The sequence below is a fragment of the Osmia lignaria genome, chromosome 12 (genome assembly GCF_051020975.1).
Source record: "Osmia lignaria lignaria isolate PbOS001 chromosome 12, iyOsmLign1, whole genome shotgun sequence".
Lineage (NCBI taxonomy): Eukaryota > Metazoa > Arthropoda > Insecta > Hymenoptera > Megachilidae > Osmia > Osmia lignaria.
The window spans coordinates 5699174-5716101 of NC_135043.1; the positions used below are offsets into that span (position 1 = coordinate 5699174).

Consider the following 16928-nt stretch of genomic DNA (forward strand, 5'->3'; position numbering starts at 1 on the left):
TTGGTCGGTCTCGGTCGACGTTGGCGTCGTTGCAGTCATTGCTTGTTAACGCTGCGTCACGGCTACCTCGGAAACGTACCACGTTTCCCTCTCTTTTTCCTTTCTACGCCGGAGACATTGGTAAGAAGTGCACGCGCAAGAAAATCGCGGGATGCACTTACGGATATTACCAGGGAACGCAGCCGGTGTAAGAAACGAGAAGGTCGCGGCGGTAGCAGCTGTTAAAAGGTCTCGAGCAACCAGGAATTAAATCTTTCTACCGCTCCCGGTGGAAATCCTGCTGTTATCACGCTTTTCTACTATTTTTCAACCGACTTTTATTGAGTATCTTTAATTATCGAATGGAGATTGAACTCGATCGATTTGCAGAGAAAAGTACTTAGTGAGAGAGCAGAGAGAACTTAGTGAAATCTTGTTACCAGTTCAAGCCATGACTTTATGGCTCGGGCTGGAGCCTACGTCAGGCAAGAGAAAATCGCAGAGTGGAAGAATTATATTCTATTCTCAATAACTATAAATTACTTTCTTCACGGAAAAAAAATATTTGCCACCGTAACAGGATGCTCGAGAATGAACAGGTTTCGATATTAATTAATATGTCATTGAATTGGTTCCACTAGTATTTTCTATCAAAACTCCAGTGATCGTTTATTCCGAGATCGATCAGGAGGTTCATTGAAAAGACACCCGAGACTAAAGGCGCGAAATTAAAATCGACCGGATGAAAAAGGGGTAGCAGGCAAGAAGGGGACGATTTATTCATGCCAGGGTCGTTCCGTAAGGATCCTTCTGGACGAGGACCGTCGTTCTGGAAGTGACCGGAAAACACGGTTGAGCCTTGGACCGAAGGACGGATGGTAATTAAGAGAAGACAAAAATCCTCTTCATCCTCGGACCCGTTCACATTTTTTTCTTATATTTACCAGGAAAATTAGTTCTCGTCCGTTTTCGATTACGCTTTAAATTAGTATCCAGGGTCCGAACGTATCCTCACCCTTTTTTTCCACTTACATACGTTTGTTTTGGAACGCGTACCCGTAGTCGGCCGTAATCAAGGGTCCATTGTGACCATCCACGGCGGCCATTAGACAAGCGGAGGACGGTTGTCGCGGCTCGAAATGCACCTCCGGTGCATAGGTGCATTCAGTTGCACCTCTCGCAACGTCCATCAGCCGGTAATTTCGGTGGGGTCCTAGTGGAGGTTGCGCGCTCAGGGAGAGCCGGGAACAGTGAATCATGCTCGTTGTTTCTCTGTACATACGTAGCGACGGATACGATGGAGGGTGAGACGCTAGTCTATGGGTAATTTAACCCGTGGCAGTACTGAATGGGTTATAATTGGTGATGACAGGCCGTCAGGAGAGACAGCATTCAACGCGACAAGAGTGAATGTCGGGTGTCGAGGATGGGTGCTCGGCTACGTCCCAGACGTCGGAGACAACCAACAGATTTTCTCTTCTACTTGTCCGCGTACGTGTGGGTGACGTCGATTTAACTCTCGGTGTCGCGGAAAGTTGCGATCTTCGTGCTGCTTGTCAGTCTTTGAAACGCCAGTTACTCCTGGTATAATCGTACCCCCGATGACGTTCACCTTTCCCCGCGTCGTTTCTTGCATACTTTAAGATCCTCGTTGCTACTTCGAGGTTCCATATTAAACCTGGTGTCTCATTTTGTTAGATCATTCGAAGGATGTTTGGATTGAAATCGTAAAATTAATTCGTTTCCCGTGTCATGCACGTAAGCCGCAATCTCCGAGCCAGCATCGTTCTAGTCCCCATTTCGCTGCAATTTCGCAGTCGGGAATATTACACTAACTGACTGTAATTACGTCATCGTCATTGTCTGCTAGCATGCATCTTCTCTGAATAGTAGAGAAGTCAGGGACGTTAACCACCGTTGGCACGCACCGGGTCCGTCTGCTTTTTGCAAAGGGCGCGTAGATTGCACGCGCATAATCGTGGCTCTCCCCGTGCGCGAACATCCAGTCAAAATTGCACAAACCGTGCGCCTCGTTCTCTCTCTTTTTCTCTTGTTTATTCCGTGCACCTGCGATTTTGTCGCGGTCCGGTTAGATACACCCCATTCACCGTTGAATGTGTGTAGCCAAGCTCGTTACGTTTTCATTCGCGTACTCGAGGCTTTCGCGCGATGCACGGTCGTTCACCCGGCGAGTTTTTGTTCCCCGTGGCTTTCACCGCTCGTAATTGGGGAAAGAAAATCGTCAACGGCCGCGCGAAACAAACGTTGGGAAAAAAAGCGACTACATAGTGTCGCGGAAGAAGGCGATTCCCTCGCGGACATTCCCTTGACACGAAAATTTCTGAAGCCTTGGATTTTTGGGTCGCGAAAGTGTCTTGACAATTTCTAGGAATGTAAAGTTAAACAATAAAAATTGAATAGCTACGTTGAAGGGTAGGACGACGGTACGGTGATGTATAAATGGAACTTAATGGGACGTTACGTCGGTTATGTTATGTCGAGTATGCGAACCATACTCAAGGGAACGGACCTTCCTGGACCGCAGAGTCCGTTCCCGTATACCGTCTACCTCTGCTACCTGCATATCGGTTTGGTCGGCCCTTCGTATGGCAATTGCATTTCACGAATTATTGGCGTAACGTTGGCAATTTCACTGATCTACTCTACTGGCGCATGGCCGAGGAGCATTCGTGTGCCGCCGGTGCATCGCGACGGCTTCGTCTTCCGGGAGCATCGAATTCCTTCGGTTATCGACTGACTGTGCTACTTGCGGATGGTTACGGGACTCCGAGGGTTGCTTCCTTGGGAATTGTGGCTGCGTGCCTCGTCTTGATGCTCGGCCCTTCTGATGGCCATATCGAATCTTGCATGCAATGTACATTTAGGTATACGAGTTCAGTGAACTTGATACTGTAATTGCTATTTGAGGTTTATTCATTTCCAGAGTGAATATTATTGTAATTAAAGAGATAAGTGTATGAAATTTACACGATATTATAATAATAATAATCATAATTCATACAAAAGCTTGTGTATTTTACAGGCAATATACGGTTACATAAAATATGCAAATATAATCCAAATGAACTAACACATGTCGGCGATCCATTGAAATCGATATCGGCGAGGTTAATTTGTTTCATAGAGAATCATATCCGAGTTGTAATTACAACGAAAATGAGGCCAATTCCGTATTAATTATATCATAATTAAGCTGTATTTTTGTATTTAACTAAATACCATTGTTCGAATATTATCATGATCTGTAATGAATTTTATAAATCTAACGAGAAGGGTTAGTAGAAAATGGTGAACTTTCGAAAACTATCGACAAACGTTCCTCGTTAAACCGTTATTGTTAATCAAAACCGTTCGTCTCGAATTCGTAATATTAGTGCGTTAATCAACGATAGTTGTCAAACTAGGGTGCCCTCTCCTGAAATTGGCGTTTGTAGCGGACGTGTTTACTGCGACCGCAACCGCGCGACAAATGGAAATTCGACGGTGGTAGTTCTTTGGAAAGTTGCTGATCGAATTAATACCGGGCTTTGGCTTCGAATGGAATTCGATTACACCGGTAGTTACACCTCATTGACGGTGATTGCAGCATGGAAACAGTCGGGTCGAGGTAACCGTGAGTATTCGTCTTTTGTGCACGACGAATAGCGCGTCGACGATGAAAATTTCGTGAATAGAAAGAGAAAAAATTGTTGAAGATAGAAGGAGAAGATAGTAGAAGAGCGGCAGAGAGTTTCATAAACAGATTTATGCTAACTACTCGTGGCAACGAGGCGAGATAGCAGGTAAAATCGAATTCAGACACGGTTCAACATTCTCGTGAAGACTCCGTTGGTTTCTCGTTAATGCGCCTCGTTCGTCTTTCAGCGTCGCGACGCTCGTGTCGTTTGCTCTTCGTCTGGTGGAAAAAAAAAGGAACGATAGAAACGCGTAACGCGATCATTGCACGCGAATGAAAACCAACTTCTCTTCTCGGAAAATCCTGCCCCTTTGCCGATAACGCGTGCGGAATATCGCCTTTCGTCTCTAGTTCTAAACTGAAGAAACTTTCGAAAACTTTCGAAAGCAATTCTCTGTTTACGTTCTATTTAGTGATCCCCAGAAATACTAGCGACTGAAACGACGCCGAGAGGGAGGGAACCGACGCTCGACGTTTGTTAGTTAAATTAATTGAAACGAATTTACGGTCGAGGGTAGTTGGGAACGGGTGAACGCTTCGAGAATTTCCATAGACTCGATCGAACGGTCGAAAATCGAAGAGAACGCGGCTTTCTATGCTCGATGAGAAACGGTGGTGAACGATTAAAAATTCTAATTAAGCCACTGCCGCGATAAAGCTACTAGTAGCTTGAATTATAACACCGTCGAAGAGGTGAAAGGAGAGACCGGGAGGAAGAGTTTGGAAAACATGAAAATTAAATTTCTCCGTCATGGAAAATAATCCTTGGGTAGGAAATTGGTCGATCGATCCTCTCGCTTTCTCTTTCCTCTTATCCTTCCAGCGATTACGATCTTTCGTGACGATACGTAAAGAAGGGATTTATACAGGGTAATTCATATCCAATCGCAACTGTGATGCTGCTTGAAAATGGAAAATAGAAATGCTGGATGGTGCAAAGAGGTTCATTTTGTTTGAATATATTTCTTCTGGTTTATGTTTAATTAAGTTACAATTTACAACCCGCGTAAATTATGTGAATCAGCCTGTATAATGGGTCCAGAGTCGCATCCCTCGACGAAATAAAATAAAACGGATATTAAAACTGGCGAGAGCTAATTTCCTCGCCTTCCCAAGCATAATACCTGCTCGTCCGCCCGTTTCTCTCCTTTCCAACTTCTTTCTTCCTCCTCGATTTTTCCCCTCTTATCACCAGGCTAAGCCATCTATCGAACGAACGCCTTCTGAATATTCAGCGGCAACGGGAACGGTGAAAAGGAAAGAGCGAGACGGTGAATCGAAAGGGTGTAGTGACCGGCGAAATAGGAAGAGAGACGGAGATAGAGGCGAGTAAATCGAATTCGAGGCTCGAGCTCGTTGACGAGTGACAGGTCGCTGAACGTACGGTGCAGATGCGATTAAAGTCTGCCAGAACGTCAACGTGATGCTCCTGAAATGCGAATTCCCTTCCAGCAAACCGGTCGACCCTTGACCTAGATCCGTGCAGACAGCGAGATTGAATCGCTCTCGTGAAGATCCATCGAGGAACCGATAAAAATCGCCGATCACTCTCGTCGATATGCAATAACTGGATTTTTATTAATTTCAATCGAATCGATGGACATTTTTCGCTTTAAATCCGAAGCCGAGAGCAACGATGTGTCCCGTGTATTAATATTATAATAATTCAATCTTTTCACTACGCGAAACGAATTCACCTGCACCGGGACAACGCGTTAAAATCAGAATAAAATAACTATTCGAAATTTCGCGAGATAAATTCTGTTCCCAAGAGGATTGTCCTTGAAATTGCAACAATTCCACTGCGATCCTTCCATTCGCGTCGAGCTTGTCTGCTATAAAACGCGTCTTATTGATCGCTATAGCGACCAGAAGAAGAGGAAGAAAGGATGCAGTGAGCGAAAAGGAAAGGCAAAAAGGAAACGGTCTACTCATCCGACCGCAATCTCCGTTCGAAGCTACGAGATCCGCGTTATCCTTCGAAATCGGAGGATGATGCTCCTTCGGGACGTAAACGGTAACCGGACACCCGGGGGACGTACATGCTAGACGCAACGACATCCGATACTACATCCACATAATATTGCCGATGCTTTTAGCCACGACAAACAGTGACCTCCTGTTCCGTGCTCCTCCGTTATCCCTTTCTTCGCCTTCTTACCTCCCTCGACGCGGCACAATACGGCTTGGCGGTTTCCAGACTTTTATTTAATTCGCGTCAACGTCCACGTGAATTCGGAATATTCTTGAAAATTTTATTTTTAAGTTGTGTCCAAAACACGCGGAAGAGATTCGAGGGTGAAAACGGTAAACGGAATGTTATCAGTGAAGGGTGTCTGTCCAAAGGATCCAGTGGCACTTGAAACGACGTTAATGCCGTTCGTCAAAGGATCCTCCACTTGATCTACACGGGCATCGTCGGTTAATGTGGTCCGTTGTGCCAAGTGGGTGCCACTCGAGGGACAATGTACAATTCCGAGAGATGTCTGACGCGACAGCACACCTTCCATGCGGATCCAAAAGCACCTTTGAGGTCATTACGACGCCAGCTTCCATTCCGTTTCGACCGGTGCACGGAGCTAAAGGCGTTCGGTCAGACGGCTGGTTAATCAAGCTCCGTTTCACTTACTAACCTCCACCCTTCTCTCGCCCTCTCGCTATCTTCCTATTACAACTCTAGCCGTCTCCTCGTCTGCCAACTTCTCAACGTCTTCAATAGCCCTCCTTGCTACGTACCTGCGGCCCGCCACTATCCGATTAGACGCAGACGATTCTTGTTCGCGTCGATCAGAGATTAGCTGCCCTTCCGCCCTTCAATTCCTCGACAAATCGATCCTGACGAAAGGTTTCTTTGAAAAAACAACGATATAAATTTGAACTCGTAATTAATAACCGATCTTAAGTAATAATATCCCATTTGTTTCTTTCGAGAGATTAATATCGCGTCTTCGAGGCATCGATTCTTCCTGGTTGGGGAGAAATTAATAAACAAGCGCGACCCGTAGGACGTTTTCCCGGTTTAAGGTCGAGGGAAAACGAAACCGGGTAGAAGTTCACGATGGCAAAGCGATGAAAGAACAATCCGCGTTTTTCAACGTGGCTTTTCTGTCAGGGGAAACGCGGAAAGCGCGCCGGCTGTATTTGTTCGGGCGGCCGCCAGCTCATTAGGTAAATCTTGAAAAAAGAAAACGAGGGTAAACTCGGCTGGAAGAGCAACGCGCGACCAGAAGTGCCTTAGCACACAAATTTATTCGTAAACTTTCGCAATTTAAATATCCACGGTGTTTCAATCAGGCGACGTCGTACGTCGCGCCACGTGCGCGAATACAACCCCCATCTAACATTACTTTCCACCCCCTCTCTGCTTAGATCTATTTTGGCTTGCACAAAATTTTTCTGTACATCGTTAAATATTCGTACCTAAAGATGAACAGAGATCCTATTCCGAATAGTCATAAACAATCGATGACGAGGAGGATCCGAATCGGTTCCCTTTCCGATAACCGTCGCGGGGGAGGTCGCTCGACCGGACGGAAATAATGTCACCGCGGTGCTAACCCTTCCTGATAAGCGCGTACCAAGATAGCGGCAAAACAATATCCCAGACTGCTTGTACGAGCTGGACACACCAGGAAGAAGGGGTTGAATTTGGTTTTGCACGACTCCCTGTATGCTCGTCGAGATAAATCAACGGGATTTATGCTTCGCCTAAGGTCCGACCCTCGAGAGGACCCATAAAGTTTGAAGGGCTATAAAGTGTCTGCACACAGAAACCGGTGGAAATGTATTTTCGTTGTTGCATATCAAATGGTTTTGATTTTCAAATAAAAACTCCGACACGATTTGATGACATAAAAGTATACGTGCCACGTTATTTAAGACCTAATGGTCCGCAAATCAAGGGAAATAAATCACTTGGGCAGACAGTGTTGTTAGCAAGTAATTGTCAACTGTGCTCGCATCGCGTGAGCCACTGATGTTACGGTACTTCAAAGAAATGCGTAAATTTTGACGTTCGTCGAATCGCAGGGGTGAGCGACGGGTGAAGTCGTAAAACGCGCATTGCATGAGAAACACTGGGACTGTGAATGCACCTGGAATAGGCTAGTCGTGTTCGTGATCGCATAGCCGTGCTAAACACGGTATCGCGAGCTTGCGGTCGTATAACGGACCATAAAGAGCTTTGTGGAGTGTCGACCCTTCGAACACTGGTGCACGCGTTTGTCCAAGGGTTTCACCACCTCCCTCCTAATCCTGGCCCTCTATACATGGCTACATTTACGTTTCCTCTTTTACATGTACGATAGCCCCAAGTGAAATTCGTTTCAGTTTATAGTTATCATCGATGCGTCTGTAAATGAATTATATTTCAGTGTAGCAAGATTTCTAATCAAAGCTAGCTTTCTGGTCTATTTCTAAAATTGATCTTCTATTTTTTCTGTCTTCCATCTGTGCGATACGAGGATGGTAAATAACAAGACTAATACTTTAACTTAATTTTCTCGAAGAAACCTACCCTTTAACTCTTCTACCTACCCTTACAATATAATCCCCTCTTTCGACTCTACACCGTTGCATTCTGCGTAACGAAGACGTACGACGCCTTGTTGCAGACCCGTCTCCTTGCCTCGTTTCCCAAGCTTTCTTCGAAAAGCTGCATCGAGGTGGAACGAGTTCGCTGTCACTAAGCGTTGAATAGGTCATTTAAGCGGAGCTTTTAACTCGGACTAATTAACTGCCTTTTCTGTTTCTATCTTGCCCCGACGCTCGCAGCTCGTCTTTCAGCCTTTCCAGAGCGTTTTCACAGCTCGTCTGTTCATCGTGTTACGCGTTGCGTGCGACTACGAGGAAACGCGTATCAACTCCGCTTTTGCTTTCAGTCATCTGCAGACTTCCGTATAATCCTTGCGAATGAACGAACCGATCTTTCGCACTACCTTTCAACCCCCACCCTCTGTTCTTCCGACTAAAAGTTGCACGATTTAATCGAAAAACAGAGACAATTTTGTTTTCCGCGTGCGTTTATAAAATAGAAATAAAGAAAATTGTCTGAGAAAGCTTTAAGGGGCGAATTTTGAAAGGGATAGAAAAAATATTCCTTCACACGTGTTTCGGAAGCCGCAAAAATGTCGTCGGAATATTTAGAAGCGCGTTAAAGGTATTCGGTTCGGGGCAGCCGACACAGCGCGTACGTGAAACCTCGTGCCGGAAGCGGGAACCGGTTAAAGCCAACCCCTGGTACCGGAGCGCATTGGATTTTCAAGTTTACTTGCCGCCGGAGTTTCTCGTAAGCTTCTCGAAACTACAAATTTTGCATATCAATGCGCCTGGGTACACCCAACCTGTCGACTCGATAAACGACTTTCCAACCCCCTCCCTCGCCCGACCGCTCGCACCCTTTTACCTTTCATAACTCGCAGGATTCTCCGTTCCTCCTCCTTCGACATCGGTAATGTTGTCGTTCCTCCACTATTCCTCGATATACAGGTATATCCTTTAACCGAACAGGATGGCACCGGCCAGGAAATTGAACCGAATCGTGCATCCCTTAAATTCAAATGCAGAATGTATTCCAGATATATGTATCTTTCAAAACGGAATCATGATCCTGCCGTCGTATGTCGTTCGAGGAGTAAATACCCTCTCTCGATTGATATTAATATTTCAATTTTTCGACGAAAGAGAAAGACGATCAGAACGAATGGACGGGGATCGGGTGAGAAGCAGGTTGCGCGTCGGCTGCCACGCTTTCCACGTGCATCCGGTGTACGTTGCTCTCGTCATGCTGCAGGCGAAAATGGCGCCGTGAAAATGGCAACTGTGCATGCAAACTCACGGACCGTGCTTGGCGGTCGGTACGCGTCGAGAGCAACGCTAAGCGCGGTTGCATTTCTATGCCTGACAGTCGACAGCATTAGGCAAATTGAAATCTTGCCGGTAGAGGAAGCAGACGATGCTTAGTTTACGCTCGTCTTTATATGTATACTGGCTCTTTCGGCTCGGACCGTGGAGCGTGAAACTTGGAATGGGAACGGTTCACGAGGAAACGCATGCAGGGGTTCATCGGGAGTTCCTCGGAACACGGATCTAGGCTTCCAGTTTCTCGTTTAAACCGCTGTTTTACGACGTAACTGGCTCTTTGCCCACCCACGGGATAATCTTTTAGGACTCGACCAGCTCTTCGAGTAATTTCATCTATGTTGTTATAGTATAATTAAAATTAATCATTCTGATGATATTGTAGCGAGCAATTTAATTGTCTTAATGGATTATGTTGTTTTGTACAGTTCAGTTAATTCTATATTCTTTTCTAACAAAAACTAGGAGTATCCTAATATTTATGGACGGTAGTGTGTAAATTGTAACAGTGGTCAGAAAAGGTTTCCCCGTTAACAGTATTATGGATAATTGAGAGGAATAACGGATGCCTCGCCTTATACCTCGATTCGATCGTTGGATGAAAAATCAGACCGGAAAGCACCGTCTCGGTTCGACAATTAATTTGCCTATTATATCCTTCACCATCCCCGATCTATTCCCGTGTAAATGCACAGAGATATCCTTTCCCTCAGCCATTCACCTCGACGACCTACTATTGAGAAGTGCGCCACAAGTTGTTAACCTTAGCTGGCGCGGTTTAATTACACAGGCAAATATTATCGAACTGACGGAGTTAATTAGATAATTAAAACTTGAAGGGTAAACTACTTTGCCGAGCGGCGGTAGCAACGGAATAGCGTGTCGGTGAGCCTTTCTCGTCGGTGTTCCGCGAGTTCCACCTCGAAAGATGGAAGGCGAGATTGACGGGAGTACCGCAAATCGAGCTTCTTCCACCTTCTGCCGTGAACTTTCCCTGGTGTACGTAGATGAGACCAGGATCTACTCGTTCTCGGTTTTCTGTCTGTAATAGAGGTACCTTTAACGAGAAACTCAACCTTCCGTTCTGCATTTTTACCAAGGGCCAGCAAATTTGTTCGTCTTTCTCCCACTTCCGATCCCGTAGAATTATTACGCCGCTGAAGGGTGCTTTATCACGCACCAGGAACCGTTTTATTACCGCCCCTTTCTACCCTTAAACGCGCAGGTCAAAAATTCCTTTCTTACCCGTACGAATATTCTTGAAATAATAAAATTTTTTTCAAATTTATGTGGATGATATTATAATGAGCTTTGAGGTAATCCGGAGGGTAGATTACGCGAAGGACGGAAGTGTAAAAGAAAAGGGTGTAGCCTGGATTTTCAAATTTTTCTCTTTATTAACCTTTTTACATTTGACTAACAAGGAGGACGGATTTTCTGTTGCAGGCACAAGCGGAAAGTTCAGAACCTGCTACCGTGCAAGAGCGCAGCAGGAGCGGCGGCAGCGGCGGCCGCGGCTGGTGGCCGGGCTCGCGTGTTGACCGATGGACAGTCGCTCGGCGGAAGCGGTAGCGCGGGTGGCGCGGTGCTGTACGAGGACCTGCCGGAAGCGGTGACGCACTCGCAGCTGCACAATCACCTGCCGAGCCATCATCCGAGCCAGGCGCCGACGATCGAGGTACGAAATCCCGATCAACGACACAGCCTAGGGGACCGACAGCCGCAACAGTTGCAGCGTGCCCGCCCTCCCGCGCCTCATCATCTCGACTATCTCGACTACCGGGATCCTAGGGCTATACTGCGAGTACAGGACAAGCCCTCCAGGGCGGTCTTGGGTGGTTATCGAACGCCACGCGCTCTCCTCGCCAAGTCACAGGGTGTTCCGCTTTCGATAGCCACTCACGCGCCATTACGATGCGCCAGCTCGACTAGTCCGCTCTCGCAGAACAGCAATAACCTTCTTCGAAACAGTCACTTGCTACTGGCCAGTCAAAACGCCCTGATAACCAGCCAACAACCCCTTCCACCCACCCCCTCGCCATCCAATGTCCTAACCAGTCCGGATCTAAACGACAGCTGCGTGTCGGCTCGTCCGATAGATTCCCGACTTCCCATCACGCCCACCCATCGACCCAGGCTTCAGACGCCACCCGTTCGATCGCACAGTTCCGTCGCTCCTTCCGGTCACGGCCAACCGGTACCGTCTCGCGACGACGCGTCTAACGTTAGACGACCGTCGGTCGACTCGGAAGGTTACTCGTACATCGACTTCAAAGATCGGGACATCGAGTCGACGAGGTACGAACGGACGAATAATCAATCGGAAACGGGCGGAAACAAAGTGTCGAGATTGTTCCGTTCATCTTCGCCTCGATCGAACTCCCTCGACTCGGACGGTTACGCGTACATCGTGGACAACGGTGGTTCGTCGAAGAAGGCACCGGGTACCGCGAGAAGGATCGTGGCCGAGGGCACCGAGGAGGAGGTGTGTCCGTTGTGCACGATGCAACAGATACACAGTCTGCTCAGCAAGCCCGAGGACATATATCTGTACGTACAGAACACGTGACACATGTCGTTCGCGAGCGACATCTTCTTATAGAGACTGCTCCGTCTCGGATGTCTGTCCCTATCTCGTTCCACGTGTCCTTCCGACGCTTCGAACGTGTTACGGGCCAGAAGATGCTTCACATATCCCGTGATATCGTTGGCCACGATCGTTCCAGGATCGTTCGAGCGATTCTTTTTATTCGTGGCTTCCGTGTTTCGCTATAAACTCGTCGTCCTCGTCGTCGTAGTTAAGTTCCATCGTGAGGTTGTAGGTAGTCTAGTGTCTCTGCGGGTTCAGCGAGCTGACGAAAAACTATACCAGGTGTTACCTTTCGAGAAATCGTCTCTGTCTTCTTTCTTTCGATTTCTTTTTCTTCTATCTTCCTGCACCGCCAGTCACCCTATTTTACGTTGTTGCATTCCACGCCGAACGGCACTCTCGACCGTTCGTTCAACTTTCCTTCTGTTTTCCGACCGATTTGGTCGACTAGCTTTTCGTTCCTCTTGCTCGCTATCAATGACGAGGCGAAGAAGACACTAGCGCGGACTAGTCAGTATTTATTTTGTTACGAGCCGTGCTTGCACAATCTCTTTCTCGAATGACAAGCAAAATGGATGGAAAGAAATAATGGCAAGGTGTAAAGGTGGGTATGTTTAACGGAGGGTTGTACGGTACCCACCTTCGAGATATCGGAAAGAGGATGAAAATAGTGGAAGGTTTTAAGGAAAGGGCGAGGGGCCTTATTATTTTCGATTGTGTCAGCACGGCGTCTAGGTGCACTCCATGGTTGTAAATAGATTAGACCCGAGCAACCTGAAAATTGTAAATAATATACACAGTGTGAGGCTGAGAATACGAGAGAATGAGTGATAATCGTATATTAATATAAACCATCAAAGAGATCCGTGAGAATAATTGTGCACTCGAGTAAAAGACAAATTAATGGATTTAAGTTTCTTCCTCGTTTGTCTAGACGCTCGATTAATTATTGCACTTTAATGATTACCCCTCGCGCAGATTAATTATTATGATTATTTATTGTCGTTTACGTGTCTTTTGCCGTGAACGGTACGGTAAACCGTGTCTTGTGTAAATAAATTCGAGAGAAGGTAGGATTCGAAAGTGGAAGAAGCGAGCGGAGGTACGCGAGAGAGTGAGAGAGATAAAATCCTGTGTATATTAAAAGTATTGAGAGGAAGGGAGGAGATGAGGAGTTTAAGAAAATAAAATTACTTTACTGAAAAATTTGACAAGGAGTGGTTATTCACCCGGTCCACAATCCCATCCCATCCTGTTCGCATCCCTCGTAAGCGAACGGACGGCAACGTGAAACGGAAAATGAAAGAGAAACGTTGCGAAACTACAACGTAACGAAGGGAATAACGCGAAAAATCGTGTGAGAAAAGATACTTCGACGAGCGCGAACCAATCGTCTCCTGATAAAACGAAAAATACACGTGGACACGGAATAACCACTTCTGTGTTCAAATTTTTCCTATGAGAACAAACGGGTCCATCTAGAAAGGTAGCGAGGGAAAGAAAGAACAAGCGTCAGTATTTCATAAAAAAAAATATCAAGCTCGTTCTCTCCATCCGGTTTCAATGGCACAGCTAACGCGAAGCAGCGGATAGGCAAATAAATTGGCAATCTATGGGACCGGAAGTCGGTCGATTTAATATCCACCTGTTGTTGCCTCGATTACTAGGCTCGGATCGATGCTCGTGACACGTCGTTAAGCAACGAGGCCATGGCCCCTGTCGATCACGACACCGTGAACGTTTGCGAAACCGAGAGACTTCCGTTTCCAACGTGCAACACCCACGCTTTTCGATTCTCTTCCCTGCTGAATAAACCGATAAACGTTCAATCTTGAGAATCTCGTTGCTCCTCGATTCGCCGTTGATCCACCTGTTGTTGGCTCAATCACGCCGCTTTAATCCATATCCTGGCACCTCGTTAGGCCATCAGACCCCTGACAGCTTGGCAGGACCAACGAGGAAAACGATGGCCAACGAGGAAATCTGGGATCTGACTTGGCAACCTAACGCGATTCCCGTCCTAACTAACAATTAGTCAGGTTAGATTAACATGCTTATGGCTAGCGTGCAAGGTTATAGTGGTTTACGGTGAGAAAGTAGGTCGATGGTTAATTTCAAGTAAGCGTGACGAAAATGGACATGGAGCGGTCGTAAAGTGGATTTTGGTCCGCAGTTCGCTTGTCCTCTACCAGCATTTCACCTGGCATTCCATTTAGATACCCAAGACAATTATCTCGGAGAATATTAATTTATGTTGAAACTGCTTAGATAGTAGAGTTTCGTGATCAATAAATTGAGAGAGAGATAGGTGTATCAGGATCGTTTGATTAGATTCGTGACGTTTAACTGAAGGGTCGAGAAACGGATGATCCATGGAGAAATTAGGTTCATCGATAGCTTGGTATTCTTCGCGCATATCCGGTAATTGGAAGAGACGCGGTAAATTAGTCGATTAAGGGTAGCCGGTTATCGCGATACAATGTGCGATGGCCAGGTTGGAACAGACGTAGAGGCCGTTCACTGCGGACAAACACGGGGGAACGTCGGGCAGGTTAGGCGTGTTAAGGACAACCCATTAACCTCCGTGCTCCATGCTATTACAGCACGGACATATTGCTTCCTGCTGTTGGATACGATGGATCAAACCTCTATCTCAATCTCGTTCCTCTTTCCTTCCTTCCTTCCTTCTTTCACGCTCGCTTGACCTGATCTCGCTGTTTATATCCATCCCTTTATCTGTTTCTCCAAAGGGAATTTAACAAGATTTGTCCGAATGTCGAGACCCTTGGCGAACGTATAGGATCGAAAATTCGAGATGACGTGATCATCCGGGGATTCGAGGATAGAAATGAGAAAAAATGGAAACGAAGGAAACAGGGAAGCATTCGTGTCATCTGAAATGAAAATATAGTTTTTCATTTCGTTATTAAGGAAATTGGCAGTCAACTTCTAATGAATTATCACCAGATTCTCCTTTCTGCTCGTTGATGAGTTTTGCGAAATTTACGGGGACGTGATTCGAGGAGGAAGCGTTCGTATCCATTAGAAAGAACCCTCGAGCTGCATTGCCGGAGCTACGCTTCATAAGGGCGACAATTACCTTCGTCCGGGCCTGTCGCCCTAAACGAGACGCCGGTAATCGAGTGATCCTCTTTCGAGAGCGATAATATCGCCCTTGGAATCTGTATTCAGAGCAAAGAGCTTCGGGCGTTTGCTCTGCCGTCTATCATCCAACTGCATCTCGATTCTCTCTTAGCTGGCAAGCAATCTTGGAAGATTCTACTCTGATTCTTCTCGCTCTCCTTGTCACGATTTTGCAAATTATCTTTTTCCTTTCGAAACAAGACGAGAAAAATCATGAAACACAAAATTCGACCAAATAAGAACGGAAAAAGAAATCGTTGATTAAGAGAGGAAAAAAAAGAAGTAGTTGAAGGTTGATAATTCGGTTATCGAGATGTCAGAAGGTAATCGAAAGACGGAAACACGAAGGGTGGAACGCGTGATTAGACGAGATGCGAGAAGACAAGGAAAAGGGGCCGTGGCAAGGGAGAGAAACCCTCTAGCCGTGGTGCGATGAAAACGAAGCAAAAGTAATCGAGTGATCCTCCTTTGTGGTTGATAGCGCAGCCCGCGGGACTTCAATTCGAAGGGAAACTCGATCGTTTCGTTTGCCTTCGCTCCCTGTCCTCGCTTCCTAGATTACCTAGGTAACTCGATTTTTACGATTCGGGGTCACAGGGACGACGGATCGTTCACAGATATCCAATTGCCTTTCCACTTTCTTCGAGAAATTATTTTGAAAGTCCGTTAGATGAATTAGGAATTTCTCTATGCGTTGAAAATTTTCAGAATGCTTTGCAAGACAGCGTTATAATTTGAAAATGAAAGAAACTGCGGTACACCATCGTAACGCAAATACTCATGGACCATCGTTTACATTATATGAAAGCAGTTTCGAGACAATAAGAAAACAAAACGCTGTGCAAACATTTTCGAGCTTCGGCTAGTACAGTGCGCCGTGCGAACGAACAATGGGAACGTATGCAAGCAGAAAATCAACCCCATCAAATTTTATTAGGAAGTACTCGGAAAGTGCTCGAACCTCTCCTCGCTATTGTTCTCTTCCGCCGTCGTTGTTATAAACTTGTAACTCGACCTCTTCGGATACTTGGCGTTTCGTAGCTCGTTAAAAAATACCAAGACACAGGGTGAATGTTCACAGTTAAAAATATTTAATATCTGTGTGTCTATTATTCTCGGCTGTAAATTTGTTATCAAGTCGCCATTTAGACGTATTCGTGAATGCAAGAGAGCAAGAAGACCGGAAACCAACTGTCGCGAAACTGGGTTAACCGGAAGAAAAGATGAACTACCTCCGTGTCGTATCGATCATCTCAGCAATCTCGTCGCGTCATCCCTCTTCTCTCATTTCCTCGAATCTTTTTTAACCAGAGCAGCAGAAAATCTCAAGAATTAATTACCGGGTCAGATTTTAGGAAATTCACCTGAAACCACTTTTGTTGCTTCAATAAATAAAATCAGGATCCGTTCCTTACTATCCTCCCTGCTTCAATTCTCCGTTGATTTAAGGATTAACTTTCAACCCCCTCGTTTCTGCGTCAGCGTTTCCTTGGCCAAAGTTTTGCCCCGGGGCGACGGGATATCGGAGAATTTCGAGGGTCTTTAAGGGTGGGAACGAGTTAATTGTCGACCGGAAACGCAATAAGGACGCGTTTCATTCTTGAGATTTGCGGAATCTTAGCTCTTCCGACTTGACGCGAAAGTTATGACAATTTCTGT

General features: G+C 46.1%; 1 protein-coding gene across 4 annotated transcripts in view; it reads left to right on the top strand.

The window, feature by feature from the left end:
• Nucleotides 1-16928, top strand: part of pxb (putative Hedgehog signaling attenuator pxb) — a 190635-nt gene that overhangs the window by 165779 nt on the left and 7928 nt on the right. For all 4 annotated transcript variants that reach the window (XM_034320837.2, XM_034320835.2, XM_034320838.2 and 1 more), the window contains one exon: nucleotides 10982-11213. In XM_034320837.2, the coding sequence (XP_034176728.2) occupies nucleotides 10982-11213 (232 nt within the window). The remainder of the gene's footprint in view (nucleotides 1-10981; nucleotides 11214-16928) is intronic.